Source organism: Hemitrygon akajei, chromosome 12 (genome assembly GCF_048418815.1).
Source record: "Hemitrygon akajei chromosome 12, sHemAka1.3, whole genome shotgun sequence".
NCBI classification, from domain to species: Eukaryota; Metazoa; Chordata; class Chondrichthyes; order Myliobatiformes; family Dasyatidae; genus Hemitrygon; species Hemitrygon akajei.
The window spans coordinates 66,656,284-66,679,044 of record NC_133135.1 but is presented as its reverse complement, the minus strand read 5'-3'; the positions used below and the strand labels follow the sequence as shown (position 1 = coordinate 66,679,044).

General features: G+C 42.0%; 1 protein-coding gene across 1 annotated transcript; it reads right to left on the bottom strand.

Annotated features, from left to right (window-relative positions):
- Window positions 1-1,945: 1,945 nt before the first annotated feature.
- On the bottom strand, window positions 1,946-7,446 carry LOC140736591 (uncharacterized). The gene is made up of 3 exons (XM_073062411.1): window positions 6,911-7,446; window positions 5,698-5,803; window positions 1,946-3,144 (listed from the first exon to the last, which is right to left on the bottom strand). The coding sequence occupies exons 1-3, from the start codon at window positions 7,292-7,294 to the stop codon at window positions 2,261-2,263; spliced, it is 1,374 nt and encodes a 457-aa protein (XP_072918512.1). The 5' UTR covers window positions 7,295-7,446; the 3' UTR covers window positions 1,946-2,260.
- Window positions 7,447-22,761: the final 15,315 nt, after the last annotated feature.

Here is a 22,761-nt window from a genome sequence, read left to right as displayed (position 1 = left end):
AAACATCTGAAAGATTGTATGTTTGACAGCATTAGATTATTGAACAGTCCATGGACATTATTTTGCTCTCTTTTTACATTATTTATTTATTTATTGATTTATTATGTTTTGTATTGTAACCTGAAGTAATTTTTAGGTATTGCATTGTACTGATTACGCAAAACAGCAAATTTCACAACATACGTCTGTGATAATAAACCTGATTCTGCAGAGCAATCTATTTGTATGATCTTGGGAGTCCCACTGGATTTTATACTCAGTTTTCTGGACTGAATCTTGAACCCATGACCTCCTGGCATTGAAGTAATGTAACCTACCTGTTGTAACTTTAAGAAGTGCTCACTGTACACGCCTACTGTAAATAATTCTTACACTGGACGCAGTGACTTAAGTTTAGATAGATATTTCATCTGATGTACGCACTACTGTTTCCAATTTAATAGAAGCTTGTGTCTGTGTGTGTGAGAGAGGGAGAGAGAGAGAGAGAGAGAGAGAGAGAGAGAGAGAGAGAGAGAGAGAGAGAGAGAGAGAGAGAGAGAGAGAGAGAGAGAGAGAATCCACTTTCTCTTTTCAGTGCAATTCAATCGCCCCTGAAATAGCTATTTTTTAACTCTCAGAATGCCACCTACATATATTTTCTGAACAGGAATTTTTGTTAGATTTTAAGTTGTGCTCATATACAAAACACCACTGCAATAAAGAGGTCACTCAGATATCAGAATTATCTTTATTACAATAATATTTTGTCTCATCCTCAGCAACTAAAATATTATTTTCAGAATCGTGTATTTTAAGAATCCAAATGTTACTGGGGATTCACAGTTTAATTACGTCTTGCAGTCCATGCTGAAAAAAACTGTATCCTGCAACAAATATGGTATGAGTGTAATGCAAAACATGATGTTGCAATGGTGTTAAATATACACAAGGCACCAGTAAGGAACTAGTATAATGAAGTAAATAACAACATCTCTGGGGAGGAGCTGTGGTTGGCATAGGTCAGTGAACATGTGGGCGCCAATGAACTGGGTGAAAATTGTTGGTAGCATAGCATTACTGACAGCATGAGGAAGTTCTGTCAATTAAATCATTAATAAATTATGTTTGCTGGGAGGCATATTTATACAATTACCCAGAGCTTTTTAGTAGAATTGTACCCATTGTCATGCAGTGCCAATTTGTAATAGACATAATGAAGTAACTAAATTTATAGAATCTTACTTGGACCAAATTGCTGAGATCAACAGAACTGACTTGGATTATTATTAATTATAAAGCCATCATTGTCACTGGGTGCTGAATTAACTTTGAGATCATTTAAATATTGGACTACTTGGTTCACCTCAAAATAAGCATCAAGAAATTACTTGGCTACAAGAGCAACAATTCTGTACAGTTTGCTCTCAGTTTTCACTGAAGGTTATCCTGCAGATAACGGAATAGAGGAAACTAGTAGGATAGAGGTACAGCACATTAAGTGAGAGGTTTGGAGTTGCATAGCTTTATGCTGTTCATTGTAGCTGCCCAGGCACAGGGACAGTGATCAGGAATCACAATCGTACCTGATTTTATTTTTTAAAAACTCTTCCTTGCAAAGCATTTAAGTTTTATCTCTCCATGCCAATGAAATACAGACCAATGGGTCACCTAAGAAACTTTCCAATTCGCAATCCATTCAGTCATGGATTACAGAAATAAATGTGAAGTCTAAGATTCCATATAGATTTGTTTCAATTTCTTTGAATATGTTAGGTGAAATCGTACCAATTTAAAATGCAAAGGAAACAAAGGAACATTTGACACTTCCTCATTAGAAATTATTTTCTCAGTCATTTCATACTCACTGAATTGTTCCAAGTGCAATTAAGGGATCAAAAATATAATTTCAACAACAATTATCTCCCTTACTCATGAAATTGACCACTTTGTTAGTTAGAAAGCAAACAATAATATTTTATTTCCAAGTATATTTTAACATTCTTTTTAATAAAAATAGTAATTGGGTATGGAGAATATAAAATGAATTTAAAAGAAAATTTAAATGACTTTATAAATTGACAATGAAAGAATCTCAAGACTATTTTAATAATAGCAATTAAACAGATAAAAACGTTTTCAAACTATTTGGATGTGTTCAGGACATCAGTACTTCCTTTCTCCTTTATCTGCATTAATCAATATAATCTTGCTCTTTATTTTACTTAAGAAAGAAATGCGTAATTAAAAAGGGATATTTTAAACTGAAATCAGACACATTATTTCATGTTTTCAAAAGAGATTCCACAGAAAATGGTAGCAGCTGTTTAGTTACTTTTGCTTGACTGCGAGAACAATGTTCCTGTGTTTTCTTAGCAAAATTTCTCAAAGTTTCTCTAGCGATGAAACTGTCTGAAACAGATTTATTCGTTGGCTCCGGTGCTACCTGGGAGCCTGGGGGTAAGTAATTTCTGAAAGAAACAAGTTCTTCAGACAGATCTGGGCATTGTAATGTTTGGCTCTGAGAGAAATAGTGAGCTGTATTTTCGGAAAGTGAGTCAAAACCTGTCGTGATTTTTGCCTGTGTGTAATACTCTCCATGATTGGAGCACGTTTCCTCTGAATCTAACATTCCCTGTGCAAGAATTGTCCTCGTAGCTTGTAATCGTTCAGGTAAGCTGGTAGGGTTGTCTGTATAGAATGAATTGTTCACTGTGGTAGACTTCTGCCCCCATATTGCATTATAGCCTGATGTGTGTTCAGAAATGCAGCTTGCTATATTTGCTGTACAGGAACCCCTGGTTTGATCAACGTTGCCTTGGTAACACTGCGATGAAAAGTCCCAGACGGCAGGGCTGGCGGGCACAAATGGAATGTAAATATTTATTAACTCCTTGGCTGTGGAAGGGTTAAATTGTGTTGGTTCGCAGAATTGGTTGTAGTTGAGCCGGAGAAGGTTGTACTTGGGTAGAGTTTCCACGCTGGGTCTCATGAACACTTGAAGTGCGGTTAGTTCCTGCAATTCTCTCTCCCTGTACTCTCTTTCCAGCATCACACTTTCCAGCTCCTTGTCTGCAAAAGCTCTCCTTTTCCGCATTCTGTCACTCAGCGGCGGCAGCGAGAAACGGTTTGGACAAAATAAACTGTCGTCCTGTGGGGCGCGATAACCTGCAAAGTAAACATAACCGTGTATGCGATATGGAAGTATGATCCGAGAAATGCATAAACATTCCCGCTTTACACTGTTTACAACATCCAGTGGTAAATGTCAAAGCCACATTACGAAATAATAAAAAGAGGCAACAGAAAAATTAAAAACATAACCTCAAGAGTAACATGGGAAAATGTAATCAAAAGATAAGCATCATAGAAGTGGATTGAGAACCAAAGAAGCAATTAATTCTGAAACGTCCCATCAGTCATAGTCCCGTGCATTTCCCTCCACCGACTACAGTGGCACAGTGACTTTCCCTTCGACTCGCACACGTACACAGACACGCCTGGACAAACTGGATCTGGACAAACAAGGTATTTTCATTCAGCCCTTTCAAGTTGTTTCAAAATTAAATCTGAGTTATACCCAAATCATTATTTTTTTTTCTTTTGATACTTCGATAGTAGTCTCTCCGGGTGAATGTACGTTTGTTTTTAATCGATTCTAAGAGTATAAACAAGCTTTCAGTGAAGATTAGAAGCGCACTCTGGACAAAAAAGAAACTTAGGATTGTTAACTTTTCATGGACCAAGACCATAAGCAGCTCGTTAGCCTTTCCCAATAGCTGAGTCTGAACAGTTATCGATTGCTTTTGTAATATGCTTTAAGTTTTTGTTTTAAAGTGGATTGTGATACATTTATTCTACAACGAGCAGGTTGAAATTAGTTTCAGGCAGTCAATACCTCACGATGAAACTGCAACAGTTCCGCCGAGGAGATAATCTATAAATCGATGTGAGTACACGTTCAAAACTTCAAAAGTAGGTGCTAAAACGTGATCGTAGGAGGGGGCGTTCACGCATGTGAATTATTCTTGGAAGGAGTGTAAAGTCCAAAGCCAGCGCGATTCCGGTGTGGCATTTTTGCTATATTATGACACTCTCTTCATTACGGGTAAATTGTCATCCACTGCTTCATAACAGAATCAGATTTCCGAACTGCTCCGAAACTTTTGCTGTGCATAAATAGAAAACGTTTTGTACTGGACAGTGGCCAGCATTCTGAAGCCCCAACGATGCAGCGTTGTCGTTAATAAAAATATTTTAGTTTATGAAGTTTAGCTTTAGCTCTTACATTTATGTATAAATAAAATGTAAAACAAATTTTAAAAAGTTCCACATACATGCAAGATTGAAATTGCTACCTGGATGACACGTGCGATGCCAGAAATGCACGGAGCTCGGCTCTACATCGCCCTCTATAGATGCCTTTTTAAAGTCGACGTCTGACGTAAATGGCGCGCTAACTCTGGTAAAGAATAATGTGCCTTTTACATATAAGACCCTCCTCACCGAGAGCTACACTGCACATTTCAACACAATGTATGCATGTGGTAGAAACTGGAGATTTAAACTGTTATTTTGGTTCGGAAGTCAGGAATCAATGAACCAGTTCCTGCTATCCACTGCAAATCCGTTTTGCACAATATGCCTGTCGACTGATACGGCCTCTTACAATTTCCAGCATGTTCAACACCATCGCTATGGGAAGATCGTCGCCGAGCTTCTGTAATCTGAGTCTCAAACGCATTGGTACGCTCACTGGCGTATTTAGAACAATTCAAACATATAAAATAACTCGAATCATACAGTATAAAAAGTAACAAATAAAAATGCAAATAAATGGAAACATTTGTCTATAAAAATGCAATGCCAGTAGTCATCACGAGACTGGCATTTAAACAAACATGTTATGAAGAAATCATTACTTCCTGCCATTTTATCCTCATCTGTAAAATTAGACTGTATAATACGTCGATATTAAATTGCGGCAAATTAACAAATATCGAAAGGCAGTTAGCAATATTTAGCTGTATAATTATAAATCCGGGATCTTGGATATCGATGAATGATTTTTGGAATTGGGGTTCACTGCAATGGAATAATTTAACTTTAGTCGTGGAAAGCTGATCAAGATCGTGCTCTGGAGCAAAGTGAAGCTGCTTCGGAGCTGTTAGTCCAATGTTCCGCGTGGAGTAAAATGCGCTTTGGTCCGTTTTCCCCGTAGTATAATACACATTCGCCTAAATAAATCTAAATAAAAATATAAGAGGCGAGAAAATGCTCGGCCCTATAAGTCTTTGTAAAGTTACTCTTACATTCTGATATTTATTTCGTAAATATGATATAAACATATTATTAAACTGTAACTTCATATCTTATGTTAGATCCCTTGTACAGAATCTCCTTTTTAATTTCACCTAAACAAATAATTAAACAAAAATATAATGCTATGATTGTTCTTTATGGAACACGGTCATTGTTCATCGTTAAGAAACTTTAGTAAAGGATTAAAACGAAAAATAGGATTATTTCAGAAATAAGATTAAGAATTAGTTAGAATTTCCCAGAATTGTGTATTGATTATGCGAATAGGATATTTTCTTGCATTTTAGAAGTTATGTACATTTCAGTCATTAAAAGATCAGATTTAGGGAAAGAGAGAGAACTGTTCCAGGTGGAGCAGTTGCACGCTTGATCGCTTACTGTAAAGTAGCTATAAATTACCTTCCAGGATGTTTTTTGCCAGGAGGCTGGGAGTACGGGAATAGCGCTGGTAAGATGCTCTGCGGACTGATGCTGTGGACTCCTTGCCGCTCACGCCTTTCTTAACCTTTTTGAGACCAAGAAGTATATATTTAATTCTCCGTACAAATCGCCTTAAGAAATACCAAGTATTCAAACAGTCCAAACACCGGCGTTACAAACTCTATTCTCTATTTCGACTTTTCTGAAGCAGGGATGCTAAAACTGGCTTCCTATCAATTCGTTTAAAATTTCGTTGATCATATTTACTCGTTTTATTACTAATTGTGCGTGTAATCCTTCGTGATTCCATAAAACTTGTTAAAGTTATTCTGATCACTTCGAATTGCCGGTTGAATTTTCTGCAATAATTTGAGTTTGATTTTATCTGTTTTTAATCTAGCGAGTGGCCTTTGACATAGTTTCAGAAATGGGCATCGGCACTGCGTTAAGTGTAAAAGCCGATATGCTGGCTGAGCGGCGGGAGACAAATGTGCTAGAGCTAACAATTGTATTGCTAAATTAAAGGACATCAATTGCAATTACTATCACCAGCGTACAAAATATTGAATGACATTAGGCTTTTGGTTTCATCTACAACTACAAAGACCAGCGAAAATCAAATTGTCCGTATAAACAAATTATTCTGTTGGCTTTCCCAAAGTCACACCACGTTTACCAGGTGGTTAACGATGCAGGTGTAATTCGTAAACTAACCGCCTTACTATGAAGTTGGCTTCAAGTTCGTATAAATTATTAAATTCGCATAAATCTGATCCCCCACTTATTGTACTAAACACCCCAATGGTGACGTCGAAATGCCTCGTTTTTAGGGGGAAAGAATAACGTTGTTTTAGTGAATCAATTGTGTTGCATGACCTTACAACCAGGCTCGACGACATTAAACCAATTTCAAATTTTCTAGCATCGGCAGTAGACTCATATTAATAAGACTTTTAAATAAAATCGCTATGAATTTGCCGATATTGTGCTTAAGATATAGTTTGTCTATATGTTGCTAGACGGGCTATTTTAAGATGTATCGAAATTTAGAATTGGCATTTGAAATAAATTCGGCAATAAGTAGTTAACCGTGGCTCAGAAAATTCGGCGGAGATATCTCACACTGTTGAATCTCCTGGGCTTCTGAACCGGAGGTTTTAGATAAAATAGTGCACTCCGGCTTCTGTCTCACCTCGATAGCTTGTTGCCTCCTCAGTGCCACCTGAGCTGCCATCACCCTCTGCCTCTCCACCACCAGAAGACAGTTCGTACATTGGCAATCTCTCCACCGACAGAACCTTTTGTGACCTTTTAGGCAGGACACGACGCCGTGGTTTCTGCAGCGAGCGCACTTGGGACTCCTAGCCAGCCTTCGCTGCTCGGGGGCCGGCTTCTTTGCCTTTCTATCCCTGCCAAGTACCCTCTCTCCTTCCTCCTCCTCCTCCCCTTCCTCTGCATACCCCAGACTGTCGGCCTGCGAAAAGCAATTCTCCAAACTTTCCACATCGATTTCTTCCTCGTACACCCCATCAGATTGTTCGCACAGAGAATCCGCCTCTGAGGATTGAACAGACATCTGGAGTCACTGCAGATTGAGTACGGTGATAGAAGGGGCGTTTATGCTGTTTGCAGTTCCGTCTTGTACTTGTCTCCGGACACCCGCTGGAGTTTAAGTGGCGGAGAGAATCTGATTCGAACTGACAGTCTGGCGGTAAGGCGACACAACACTAAAATACATCGAACGATCGCCCGGCCGTACACGTATACCTGAATCTTCAGACTTATCTCTTACGTCGCTCTTTGTATGTAACCAATCTTCCTTTTACCTCACTGAGGAACAACGTCACCGAGAATTTTACTATTGGCAATCTTAACCCACACGGCGCTGGAATTAATGTTGCACCTTAACACAACCCAATTGTTATCGTATATTGGAAGCGGTTACATTTTTCAAGAGAAATCTCAGGAGTATGTCAAGTTAAATACATTTGCATATTGCTCAGTTATTTCCCTTTAAAATCCTAGCTGAAATTCAGAAAGGGGGAAAGGGCGTAGGCACTGCAAGACTTTCCCACAACATTCCCACAGCACTTTCTGAAATTATATTTACGTGGTCTCCCGGTCAGTCAGTAAGATGCATCTTTACGTGTTATCTGAGAACTGTCATTGTGTGATTAATTAACCCATGGTGTGAGATTGCTGTCCCGATGTTGCTTACCCCTCCTCATTTTACTCCTTGTGAAATCATTTTTAATTCTGCTAATCCCGAACGTTTTAAAAACAAAACAAAACGTAGCGTGGTTTGCTGTAAATAACCCCCGTTTAAAAATAACGATAGGAATGATAGGATTCCCGGGCGTTCAGTTCTGCCTCACTAACTCCACTTTTCTTTCTGTCTGCACAAATATTCAGCTAGTAAATTTACAAATGTCGGTGTCTCATTCGTGATCTTCAGTTGTAGTATTTCTTTCCAGGTTTACAACAAAAACGCTGCAGATTTTGCTGTTTCATTTGTTTTGAAGTGAACTACGAAGAAGAAACCCTGTTGCCTGAATACCAATTTATGCGTGAATTTATGTAATCACTGGTCTTCTCCAAAATACTTTCAATCTCAAACTATTCGCTTGGAGAATAAATATGCAAATACGGCAAAAACATATTAATCTAAATTTATATACAGGCAACCACATAACACATAGACTGCTAAACACAGATACCTAAATTCCGGCGCACACGCACACAAAACAGAGTGGGATATTCAATACGGGCTAAACATTCGTAATGGACGTATTATTGACGGGCTCCTTTACGTGATACGGACACTTTTAAACGTACACACACAAATATTCGCATGTTAGTGCACGCTCAGAAACACATACAGTAAATGATTCGGCACACTGGCGCAGCCGGTAGAGCTGGAAGCCAGCAACCTGGGTTGCATTGATCTTAAATTCTGTCTCTGCCGAGTTTTCGCATTCTGGTAATTTTACGGGGTCCCTCCCACATTTCAAAGACGTGCATGTTGGTGGGAATGTGGGGAGAATACAATTGGAGGAGTGTAAATGGGCGCTTGATATTTGGCAGGAACTGGTTGAGCTAAAGGGTGTATCTGTGCTGTATGACTCCGTGTACGTTTTTGTACACTCGCATATACAAAACCGCACTCACACAGCCACGTAGAAATTACACTGGCATAAACAAGCTTAGTGTTACTATTGTCAAGTACAACGCTTCAAAGTTCAAAAGTAAATTTATTATCAAAGTACATATATGTCACTACAACCGGAGAATCATTTTCTTGTGGGCATACTCAATAAGCCCATAAAAGAATGATATCCATAATAGAACTTGGGTATTCAACCAGCGTGCAAAAGACAACGATCTGTGTAAATACAAAAAGGAAGAAGGAACAATAATAAATAAATAAGCAGTAAATATTGAGAACATGAGATGAAGAATCCTTGAAAGTGAATCTGATTTCAGTGAAGGGGCTAGTGAAGTTATCCCCTTTGGTTCAAGGTTGAGGGGTAGTAACTGTTCCTGAACCTGGTGGTGTGAGTCCTGAGGCTTCTGTACCTTCTTCCTGAGGGCAGCAGTGAGAGGAGAGCATGTCCTGGGTAGTGAGGGTCCCTAATGATGGATGTTGCTTTGTGTAGATGTGCTCAGTGGTGGGGAGGACTTTACCCGTGATGGACTGGGCTGTATCCATTACTATTATTAAGGTGATAACAGGATATTTAAAAAATTATAAGTCAAACAAAGTTGACATGGTTTTCTGAAAGGGAAATCAGTTCTCTGAGGATGTAACAAAGAGTATGAATAGGGGAGGACTAACCTATGAAGTGTGTATTAAATTTCCAGAAGTTATTCACTGTAGCGTCCCATTAAAGTTACTATACAGATTAAGAGCTGGGGGTTTGATTCACTGACAGAAAACAGAGCAATAGTACTGGATGATTTTAGTACTGGCAATCAATAACTAGTGTGGGGTTATGGGATTAATGCTGGGTCTCATCTATTTACATTCTGCATTGATAACTTGGATGAAGGCAAGCTTGGGATGAAGGATGCCTGCAGCTAAAGATAGACAAACTGTGGTGTAGACTCACAAAGTTTGTCAAGGAAAAAGTGAGCGGTCAAGGAGTTGTCTGATGCAGCGTACTGTGGGCAAATATGAGGTTACCCACTTCAGATGGAAGAATGAAAAAGCAAATTAAATGGAATGTGACTGCAAAATGTTGCCGATATAAAACTCCTAGTGCACCAAGCACAAGACATTAGCATGAAGGTGCAACGAGAAATCAGGAAGTCAAATGGAATGTTGGCCATTGTAAGAAATATGGAGTAGGAAGTAGGGAAAGTGTGACAATTCTTTTCAATGCACTGATGAGACCATGCCTGAGCACTGATGTGGGATCGCTTTCTATGTTAGGGATGAATAGACTTGCATTGGAGGCTATACAGACAAAATCCCTGAAATTAATGAATTGATATTCAGTATGAAGAAATATTGAGCAAGTTTGGCCAATGCTTATTGGAATAGAAGAGAATGAGAGATGATCTCATGAAGCACATAAGATTCTGAGTGGGATTGGCATTGTGAATGCTGAGAGGATGCTTCCTCTAGCAAAAAAAATATAGCGCAGTCTCAGAATAAGGGATTGTCTGTTTAAAACTGAGACGAGTTATTTCTTCTCTTGGGGTCCTAAATCTGTACGACTTCCTGCCTCAGAGAGCTGCGAAGGCAGAGGCATTGAACAGCAGAGACTGACAACCATCTGAAGGGCAAGGAAGTTAAAGCAAGTGGAAAGTGGGCAAGTCATGCTGAGGTCAGGCTTGGATTAATTATGATCTTACTGAATAGTGGATCAGGCTAGGGAGCTGATTGGCCTATTCCTGTTCAGGTTTCTTAGACCAGGGGTCACCAACCTTTTTTGCACCGCAGACCGGTTTAATATTGACAATATTCTTGCGGACTGGCTGACGGGGTGGGGGGGGGAGTTGTTAATCACGACAGGAATAAAGTTATAAATTAACTATAAGTCACTTATAATTGGCTAATACACTCAGTTTCATTTCTAAAAGGGTTTATCTAACAAATTTAATATTAAACACACAGCTCATACTTTCCTCGCATGAATATAGTGATAAGTCAATTATAACTCACTTATAAGTCAATAGCATCATAACATTTTAAGTAACATTTGGATATTAAACACATGGTGCATATTTTCCTCGTATGAACATATAAAATCATTGCAACACACCAGTGAGAGGACAAGGTCAGGGGCAGACGTCCCCGTACCCGGGCAGCAGCAGTCGCAGTCCGGAGAGAGGGACCGACCGAGCGAGGAGTGCGACAGGGTGTGTGCCCGCCCCCCCCCCCCTTGTAGGGAGGTAGGATCTATTGGCTGACAAAAGTTTGGCTCGAGGGATGACTTTCAGTAGATCGCAGAGAGGTAGCTGCTCTGCTACTTATGAAACCCTGAGCCCGAATTATTCGTCTGCGAATACTTTAGCGAGTTCCCCACAAACATTTGGTGTGCTATACAGGTTTAGAGGCGGTGCCCATCTGTCTGTGCTCCAGGCCAGTGGCAATGGCACTTCTCGCCGGTGCGAGGGTATCACTGCATTTAGGCGACTGATGACCTCACGTGCATTCAAGTTCAACGGTGGGCGTGACAGGGAATGAGGAAAGGTGCAGCTGATTCGTATCGTTTCATATCGCCAAATCATATTGTTTCCTCGTGGCCCAGTAGCACATGCTTTGTGGCCCAGTACCGGTCCGCAGCCCGGTGGTTGGGGACCAGTCTTAGACCGTGCCAGGCTAGACTCTACATAGTACCCTCAAATCTGTACATTTGAATGAAGCATTATTTTTCACATTTTTTTGTATTTCTTTTGTTGAGTTTTGGTAGATTTGTCTGTTTCAAGTTTTGGCAAATGTTAAAACTTTTTTTTGTTCTGGGATTTTGTGGTTTCCACTTGTTCTGTTTATCTGAACACGTTATAAGGCACAAGGTGCTGCAGCCACTCAGGATCCCATGAACCCACCCTGGCTTTCTTGTCCTAAAGTCCTGCCTTCCAGACATGAATCAGCTGAGTGCTTGATCTCAGAGACAGAGGGTTTTGGGCCGTGGTATTGTAGTTTAAAAATGCTAATTGCCCTTGTTAGTTATCAGCAGTTGCTGCAGCAACTCAGATGAAGATAGATGTATAATTTAATGAGGAAATCCAAAGTTGTTGTCAGAGGAGTGCTGCTCCACTGTTAGTTTGTCAAAAGCAGTGATTTGCTGTCTGGTTCACCATCGATAGGGATTGAATTGGTGAAGTTGGTGTATTTGTGTTGTGGCTATTAAATAAGATCATCACAATGTGTTATATCTTATACATTTCATCTTAAGAAACCTTTTAATTATTAGTTTCTTCCAGCTAATTCTCCAACAGTTGAACTACCACTGCACAAGTAAAAAATGGACACATTTCAAATTTCAATGACATTCCAAAGTATTGTCACAGCAATGAAGTTTTTGAAGTGTAGTCAGAATTGCAAAGAGGAATAAAGTCAGCTAAGAATATGGCAGCAGATGTGCATGGAGATAGAGCACAGAAACAGGCCCTTCAGCCCATAGAGTCCATGCTGGCCATCACTTACAGTAATCTCATATTCTGTTCTCCACAACTGCTCCCACTTTCTACATTCAGCCAGCATTATAGTGGCTATAATTTTGGGTTGTAGGAGAAAACTGGAGTACCCTAAGAAAATCAACGTAGTCACAGTGTGAATGTGCAAACTCCATGCACACTGTACCCAAGGTCAGGATTAAACACAGGTTCTAGGCACTATGAAGTAGTGACACAGTACTGCCCTAAAAATGTTTCTTTTCCTGGGGGGGGGAAGGGGGTCGGTGCAGGTCTGGTTCCACTGACAAACTGAGTACAGAATAGCCATACACCAAGTATGTACTTTAATTCAACGACAGTCAGGAGTAGAAGTGAATCACCAGCTTAACTAGTGACAACATTGCCTACTCTGTTTCTGTAACTATACATCCTGCAGAAATGCAACAGCCAATTTGCACGCAGTAAACTCTTGCAAACAACCACAGAACAATGATCAGATCACTCTTTGTCACCTCAGGGAAATGCAGAAGGCAACTACTTCTCAGAAGAAACAACTACTCTTCTTTAAAATAGTGCCTTAGGGTACTCTACAGCCGAGAGAGCAGTCGCCGTAGCTGGTGATAATGCAATTCTCTCTCAGTACTGCATATATGTAGGTATAATCCTGATCTTAGACTCTGCTCTCCAGAGTGAGTCTTGACTACAGACTTCCAACTAAGAAGCAACAGTGATATCTTGGAGGCCAAACCAAAACCATTATAAAAGTGTCCATAGTTCAGATGTGGATAATCCCAAAAACACCAAATTTAAAGAATAACTATTTTTCATTCATAAACAAGAGAGAATCTGCAGATGCTAGAAATTCCTCTAGCATTTCTGCTGAGTTCCTCTAGTATTTTGAGTGTGTTGCTTGCAACTATTCTTCATTTGTCAATTTCTCTGGAATCTCTGTCTGAAATTGGCATACTGGCATACTTTTCTCACTCTTTGTTCTGATAAGTTTACTCATTGCAAAATACCCAAGCAATGAATGTTTCCAGTAAGAGAAAGTCTAATCACTTCTCCTTATCATTCCATGCTGCCAGCATCATCAAATGCTCCTTAGTGACTATCCTGAGGATATTTGCAATCACAAACTTAACTGGACCAACTTGATTACTATCTTGGCTACAAAAGCAGTTCAGCAGCTGGGTATTTTGCAGGAAGTGACTCGCCTTCTGTCTCCTTGGGCTTTTCAGCCTTTGACAGGGCTCAAATTAAATGTCTGTAGAACATTCACCGTTCACTTAAGAAATTAAGCACGATCTATTTGTCAGGAAACTGAGGAGACTTGGTCCAAAAGCAGAGTAGCAGAGATGATTCAGTGATGAATGATAAATTTAATAATAGACTGAAAAAATGCCAAGCCCGGAGCAGCCACAAAGCAAGAAGAACAGACACTAACCACCTCAGGCAACAAAGTAACTGAAAGCTAGGAGCAACTGGTTGGGGCTAACTGGTTTGATGGATGTACAAGGACTGTGGATGACAGCTGGGTTTAAATAGGCTGCAGGTGATGAGTTGGAAATGAGTGACAGATGATTGTTAGCTGGGTGGAGACTGGGAGGTGCCTGCCTGTGGAGGCCTGACAGGACCCCCATCCTCCTATGTCCACCCGTCGGCCCAAGATGATCTGGATGGGTCTGGTGGAGCATGTCAATGACCAATGGAGCCAGAATGAAACTGGACAGTACTTTTTCCACCGGGCTGTACCCTTCCCAGTTGACCAACTACTGCACAATGACATGAATCCATCAACTGGGATTCTATGTACACTGGACTATCCTCCACCATCCTGGGTTCCAGACGTACAGGTTCAGGTGGGTTGAGTGGCCCATGGACAACAGACGAGACAGTTTGTGTGGAGGGTAGGTGTGATGCTGAGGGACGGTGGCAGCTAAGTACAGTAAATGACTGGATTGATGCGATGGGTAATCTTGGAGGGACCAATGAAGTGGGGCAAGAGCCTACAGCAGTTGTTGAACAGGGGGCAGATCTCAGATGGACAGCCAGACATGGTCCCTAGGCCACAGTAGTCTCGCTGGGCACTAATGTGGTTGGCTGGCAGCAATAGGTACAGTTGGCAGCTATGATAGCCCTCTGTGCCCTCTTCCAAGTATTCCAGCAGTGGGGAACCTGGAGGATGCGACATTCATCATTGACTTCTCTGTAGGGAACATCGTGTATTGATAGCTATGAAGCACTTCGAACTGACATACCTGTGGTAGTGGAGATGTGTAGATTGTTCACCCCAGAGCATATGGAAGGGTTAGAGGCGGCAAAGCATTGCAAACTTGTCCATTTTCTGATTGGTTCTTTCTGACTCTCTGTTGGTCTGTGGAGAGTAGCCAGAGGACAAACTCACAGGAGCGGGGGAGGGAGCAGAGTGCTCACCAGAAACAGGAGACAAATTATGGGTCCTGGCCTGACAAATTCCTGAGAGAAACTACATGTCGGAGAACCAGGTCCCCCATCTCAGTGGCTGACAGAAGTTTGGGGAGGTTAATGAACTTGGAGAACCGGCCCACTATTATCATGAACACTATGGCCCGTTGAAGGTGGCAAACCCGTGATGAAATCCATGGCAATGTAGGACCGTGGGCATAGAGGGACTGGTAGGTGCCACAGGAGCCCAGAGGACCATTGGAGGAATTGGACTGGGCACATTTAGGGTGGGCAGCGATGAACTGACATTCCTCTGTGTGATCATCGTGTGCCATCAGAGCCAGTGTTGCAGAAAATCCTGAGTCTGTCGTGCGCCTGGATGACTGTAACGAGGTGAGGAGTGCGTCACAGTGGACAGTCACTGGCATGTACACGTGGGTGTTAGGTGTATCAGCCAGAGCAGGCTCATGCTCTAGGGTTTGCACTAGGACTAGATCTGATTGTCGAGATTCCAAATGTTCAGGACAAGGATCTGTGAATATAGAATGATGGTCTGAGGGTTGATCTCCATTTCACCTGGGTCAAAATGTCATGACAGGGTGTCCACCTTCGTGTTCTTGGAACTGGGTCAGTAGGAAATGGTGAAGTTGAATTGGTGGAAGTGGAGGGCCCGGTGAGCCTGATGAGGGTTGAGTTGATAGGTTTGCTGCATGGACATGAGGTTCTGGTGGTCAGTCCAGATCAGGAAGAGCTCAGTGCTTCCCATCAACTAATGTCTCCATTCGTCCAAGACACTTTTAATAATGAGTAGCTCCATGTCTCTTACTTCATAAAGGCGGTGTGTAGAGTTGAACTTACACAGGGAGTGTCTTCCCATTCGGTCCTCTGGTGACCATGTCAGATCCTTTCAACTCCAGCACAGAAGGTCCGGGGGGGTTTGGATGGCAGAGAATGAGAGTGATGGTGAAGCATCTCTTCAGCTCCTTGAAAGTGTGGTCCATGGGTACAGACCAGGTTACTTGTGAGGCAGATTTGTTGAGGGAGGTGAGAGGACCAGTGATTTGGCTGTAATTCCTGATGGAACAGCAGTAGAAGTTGAAGAAGCCCAAAAAGCACTGTAGCTGTTTAAGGGAGCGCGGTTTGAGCCAGTCATCAACAGCTTGCACTTTCCCTGCGTCCATGGTTATGTCTTTGGGTGAAATGACGTAACCCAGGAAGGAAATAGCCGGGTGTGATCCCGGCAATTCTCTAACTTGCAGTAGAGTTGGTTTTTGAGATATCGAAAGACTGAATAGATGTGACAGATATGGTCTTGGAAGTCCTTGAGGAAGATAAGGATGCCTTTGAAGCTGGCAAACACATACCTGTGTAGCATGTCTCCGAGGATCTTCTTAATGATGAGAGAGAGGGGGAGGGGGAGGGGGAGATATATCTAATCTTTTATATATAGACAATTTAGCAATGTATGACAGTTTTAATAATACTGTGAATATAACAAGCCAGGAGGGGCCACAAACCAAGAGAGAACAGACACTAAACACTACAGACGTCAAGGTAACTGAAGTCTAGGAGCAACTAGTTGCAGCTAGCTGGTTTGAATGATGAACAAGGACTGTGGATGGGAGCTGGGTTTAAATAGGCTGCACACGATGCCGCAGAAATGAGAGGCAGGTGATTCCTTTTAGCTGAGTGAGACTGGAAAGTGCCTGTCTGAGCAAGCCTGATACAATCACCTTTTAACTCCTTAATCAACAGTATCATATAGATCATGTAGAGCTGGAACTTGCCTAAACTTCTTCTGCTATATCTATAAAAATCATCCTGAACTCACCACATATACCCCTGGCTCCATCATTATTTTTAGATCAGATTTTTTGAATTATCTGACAAAACGGTGAGAATATTATAAGCAATTGATAGCAGTGATTCAAGAAGGCAACTCACTATCAATTGTTACAAGGTCAACTAGAGGTATCAATGCTTCACCATCTCAGATGAATTAAAAAGCATTTAATCCTTTCAGGTTGCTTAAGAAGGCTGCTCCAGTGTTTGAAAATTCACTCAGGAAACACCTCAATTCACTCATTGCAATGTTATCAGCTTCTTTCAGCAACTTTAAAAGTCATATGCATGCAAAACCAAGCATACTTCCAGTCAGGAAGCAAGGATCAGATGAGGCTCTACAGAGTTGCAGTTAGTCAGGAAGGAATTTAAGAATAGATTTAGGAGAGGTAGAAGGGGACATGAGAAGGCCTTGGCAAATAGGATTAAGGAAATCCCCCAAGGCATTCTACATGTATATGAAGAACAGAATGACTAGAGTGAGGGTAGGACTGATCAAGGATAAGAGGAGTTGGAGGAGACAGTGGATGTCCTTAAAGAAATCTTTGCTTCAGTATATTCCACTGAGACAGACCTTGACAAATGTGAGTACAAAACAGGCTGATATGATGGAACTTTTGAAAAACAGTAGGATACATAAGTCAAACACAAGGAAATTTGCAGATGCTGGAAATTCAAGCAACACACACAAAATGCTGGTGAAACACAGCAGGCCAGGCAGCATCTTTAGGGAGAAGCGCTGTCGACGTTTCGGGCAGAGACCCTTCGTCAGGATACATAAGTGCTCACGGCTAAATGGGATATAGCCCAAGTTACTACAGAAGATGAGGGAAGAGATTGCCCTGCCCTTTGTGGCAATCTTTGCATCCACACTAGCCATGGAAGTAGTAACAGAGGATTTGAGGGTGGCAAATTTTAATCTCTTGTTCAAGAAAGGTAGCAGGGATAATCCTGGGAATTACAGACCAGTGAGACTTACATCAGTGGTGGGCAAACTATTGGAGGGGATTCTTAGAAAAAGATATATGAACATTTGAAAAGCATAGTCTGATTAGGGTTAGTCAGCATAGATTTGTGAGGAGCAGTTTATGCTTCACAAGTCTGATTGAATTCTTTGAGGAAGTAACAAACATACTGATGAAGATAGAGCAGTGAATGTGCTGTATATGGATCTTAGCGGGGTGTTTGAGAGGATTCTCCATGGTCAGCTCATTCAGACATCAGGAGACACGGGATCCAGTGAAACTTGGTTACGTGGATTCAGAAGAAGGCAGAAGGAGGTAGAAGTTAGAGTGTATTGTGGAGGTTGGTAATGGGTGGTGTTCCACAGCATATTCTGTCTTGGGAGCCCAGTTCTTTGTGATTTTTATAAATGACTTGGATAAGGAAGTGAAAAGGTAGGCTAGTAAATTTGCAGATGATACGAAGGCTGGTGGAATTATGGAGAGTGTGGAAGGATGTCAAAAGTTCTTCTTGCTGCCTGTTATGACACTGGTATTTAGGGCAGCAATGAAGTTCCTCCATCTGTGACAGTGTTCAGGGCTTCCTTCATCCTGTCCGTTGCTTACTCTCGGTTTTCACTACTGTCAGTCATGCAAGTCATGGGTGGAGCCTCAGGAATGCTATTGCCGTTTCCGTAACAACTTTGTTTCACCAGTCTGGGTCGTTAGTCCTGAGCTGAATCCCCAAATATGGAGGACTGGTGGACCACTCTTGGTCTGACCTCTATCCTTTGACCTGAGTGACCCCACCAAGAGCCAAAGCATGTGGTCCTGACTCCAGCCAACTTAGCTCTCCAGGTCTTTGAGGCATGCAAGACTCTAAACCAAACAACAAGGTTCTGGTCCTCTTGGAGGTGTCAAAAGTTACAACAGGACAGTGATAGGCTGCAGAGCTGGCTGAGAGTGGCAGATGGAGTTCTACCTAGAAATGTTGAAGTGATACACTTTGGAAGGTCCAACCTCAAGGTTAATGGCAGGATTGTAAGCACTGTGAAGGAGCAGAGTGATCTTGGGATCCACATATATAGATACCTCAAGGGTGGTTAAGAAGGCGTGTGGTGTGTTGGCCTTGATTAATCAGGGGATTGAGTTCAAGAGCCACAAGGTAATGTTGCAGCTCTGTAAAACTCTAGTTAGACCACACTTGGAGTATTGTAAACAAAAGAGATTCTGCAGATGCAGGACAGACCCTCTGAAATGATAACACTAAAGAATTTGAAGTTGCTGACCCTCTCCTCCTCTGATCCCCTCAATGAGGACAGGCTCATGGACCTCTGGTTTCCTCCTCCTGTAGTCAGTAATCAGCTCTTAGGCCTTGCTGACATTGAGTGAGATGTGGCACATTTAGCCATGGTTTCACTCTCTCTCCCAGATGCCGAATCGTCACCACCTTTGATTCTTCCAAAAACAGTAGCGTCATCAGCAAGTTTGAATGTGAAATTGGAGATGTACCTAGCTTCACAGTTGTAAGTATAAAATGCATTGAGCAGTGGGGGGGGGGGGGGGGCGTTGCTAAGCACGCAGCCTTGTGGTACATCTGTGCTGCTCATGTGGAAGAGATGTTGTTGCCAATCCAAACGGACTGAGTGAGGGAACTGAGGATCCAGTGCACAAGGAGGCATCGAGGAGCCTCGATGTCCTGGAGCTTACTAATTAGTTTTGAGGGGATGACTGTAGACCTATGGTCAATGAAGAGTATCCTGATGTATGCATCTTCACTGTCTAAATATTCCAGGGCTGAGTGAAGAGCCAATGACTTCTGTGTTGACCTGTTATGATGGTAGACGAATTGGAGTGGATCTAAGTCACTCCTCAGGCAGGAGTTGATATGCTTCATGACCAACCTCTCAAAACACTTCATCATTTTGGATGTTAGAGCTATTGGACATTAGTCTAGTCATTGGAGCAGGCTACCATGTTCTTCTTGGGTACAAGTATGATTGAAGGCTGCTTGAAGCAGACAGAATTAGAATAGTTGACACAAAACTTGGTCAAAAACTTCAATATCAAGGAGTTACTTAAAGGAGAGAAAGGGGATCCGGTCCTGCTGAAAGGTCTCGGCCTGAAACATCGACTGTACTTTTTCCCATGGATGCTGTCTGGTCTGCTGAGTCCCTCCAACATTTTGTGTGTGTTGTTCGGATTTCCAGCATCTGCAGATTGTCTCTTGTTTGTGAATTAGAGCAATTAAATTCAGTAGTGTGCAAAGAGTAGAACAAGAAAAGCAGAAAGATATTAAGGCTGAAGAGGTTACATTATTTGGGAACATAAAACTACGGATGAGAATTCTGAACAGTCCATGAACATATCGTTGCTCGTTTACACTCCATTTTTTGCAGCTTACTCTATATTAATTTCTCACACCGTAATGCTGCCGCAAAACAACAAATTTCATGACTTACTGTACGTCAGTGATACTGAACTTATGCTGGTTCTGAAACCAGATCTGACACCAATGTAATGGTGCACACTCTGCTAGAATACTGGGTACAGACTGGAAATTGGCCGGCAGAGCAATGGAACAGAATACTCACAATGAAACATTAACATTTATAGAACACACACCTATAGAGTCCGGATTGTACAGACACACTCTTCTGCAAGTACACAGAGATACTGTTTGCTGCCAGCAGACAATGTTATGCAATGAAGTTATAGTTTACGGATAACCAGCTGAACATGTGGGAAGTGATACTGACTGTAGCAGAACATACTGAGTGAATACAAATGACCTAATGGAAATTGGTGTAATATTTCTCCTTGTAAAAACTGGAAGTGGAGTTGCGCTGATGCAAGTTATATGCCTGGAATTTTTCATAGGCGGCTCTGTGAACCAGCAGGTTTAGATCGATGTAGACACTCGTGAGTATTCTACAGCTCCATCAATTTATAGATCAAGATCTGTGTTGAACTGAGGTGAGTTTCATGAAACCCCTGTAAAATTGTATTTTGCACACCAATCTAAAATCAGAACTTAATTAACTTAAATCAAAGGATTGAAAAGTTAAGTCCTTGAGTGGCTGAAAGTTCAACCAAAAATGCTTATTGCTCATTGCACTGGCTGTAAATACGTGTACCTGAAGGGGTGAAACATTAAGGTATTTTCAGAATCTGAATTATAATGAGTTATTGATGAGGGAATCATTTAGGGGGCTTTGTTGTCTTGGGTAGATCAATCTATTTTAAACCTACCACTTAAACTTTTTTTCTTAAGTTACTTACTTACTGCCTACTACACCACTGGTGTTTAGGGAAGCAGTGAAGGTCCTCCATATCTGGTGGAGTTCAGGGCCTCCATCAGGAGTTTCCTCTCGGTTTTCACTCCTGTCAGTCACGCAGGACCTGGGTGGAGACTCGGCAATGCCATCGCACTCAGATGTGGAAGGATTCTTCATTGCTGTTTGCGTAACTATTTTTTTGTTAGACCTGTGCTGAACCGCAGAATCTGGAGAACCGGTGGACAACTCTTAGTCTGTCCTCTACCCTTTAACATGTTGGCATGGCTGACCCTACCAAGAGGGTGACTCCAGCCAACGTAGCTCTTGTGATTATTGAGGAACACAAGCCTCTAAACGCAGCAAGATTGTGATCCTCCTGAAGGTCTCCTAAGATACCAGACTCATATTTAATGGTAGAGAAGACTGAAATTCACTTGAAGCTATTTAGTGTTGATGTTAACTTTATTTTTATTGAAGCACGTTTGTTTTAAGTGGAATGGGCATGAAACAATAGAAAGAACTGTATAATGTAGAAGGCTATTGTGCCCATCATCTGTGCTGGGGTTTTGACGAAGCTGTTAATTTCACTTTCAGATTAGAAATTATTTTAAGCAATGTGATATACTTGGTATCAACATCATTCTGACGAGGGCTTTTTTTTATCTGAAGGAAACATTTCAGCTGACCTGAAATATCTAACTAGAATAAAGTTTGTAAATAACTAGAGGAAGTGCGGTTTTTTAGCAATCACAAACGGGAAGTATTTCAGGTGCATTAAGAACTGGATTTGTCCCACATAATTTTATCCCAGCAATTTCAGTCCAGGATAGAAAACGGCAGGCTGTCTGGAGCACATTAAGGATATCTGGCCATTTACCGGGGGATGGTTGTGGTGGTGTAATACAACTGCAAAAAATACTTTGGATATATTTGTACCGTACACAAAGCCTGGGATTCAAAAGAATACAACCTTTCAAAAACAATCTGATCAAGGATGAACAAGAGAAAATCTGCAGATTCTGGAAACCCAAGCATTGGATTCTGATGCAACACGAGTGAATCTGCAGATGCTGGAAATAAATAAAAACACAAAATGCTGGCAGAACTCAGCAGGCCATACAGCATCTATGGGAGGAGGTAGTGACGACGTTTCGGGCCGAAACCCTTCATCAGGAGTGAAGTAACATGGGATGGTCGAGGGGGGATGAGAAGTGGGGGGAGGGATAAAGTAGAGAGCTGGGAAGTGATAGGCTGGAGGGAAATGGGCTGGGGGAAGGTGGAGAATTATGGGAAATAAAAGAGAAAGAAAGGTAGGGCTGGGGGGTGATTATAGTGAGGGGGGAAAAAAGAGAGAAAGAGAACCAAACTAAAATTATAGATAGGGATGGGGTAAGGGGGGGCAGGGGTATCAACGGAGGTCTGTGAGTTGAATGTTCATGCCGGCAGGTAGGAGGCTACCTAGGCGGGAGATAAGGTATTGCTCCATCGACCTGCGTGTGGGCTCATCTTGACGGTAGAGGAGGCCATGGACAGACATGTCGGAGTGGGAGTGGTCTGTGGAATGGAAGTGTGTGGCCGCAGGGAGATCCCGCCACTGCTGGAGGACCGAGTGCCGGTGTTCGGCGAAACGGTCTCCCAGTCTGCGGTGGGTCTCCCCAATGTATAAATGGCCACATCGGGAGCACCGGATACAGTATATCAGCCCAGTTGACTCGCAGGTGAAGTGGTGCCTCACCTGAAAGGACTGTCTGGGGCCTAGGATGGTGGTGAGGGAAGAAGTGTGGGGGCAGGTGTAGCACTTCTTCCGTTTGCAGGGAGAAGTGCCTGGAGGAAGGTCGGTGGGGAGGGATGGGGGGAGATGAATGGACAAGGGAGTCGCGTAGGGAGCGATCCCTGCGGAAAGCCGAGAGTGGGGGGGAGGGGAAGATGTGTCT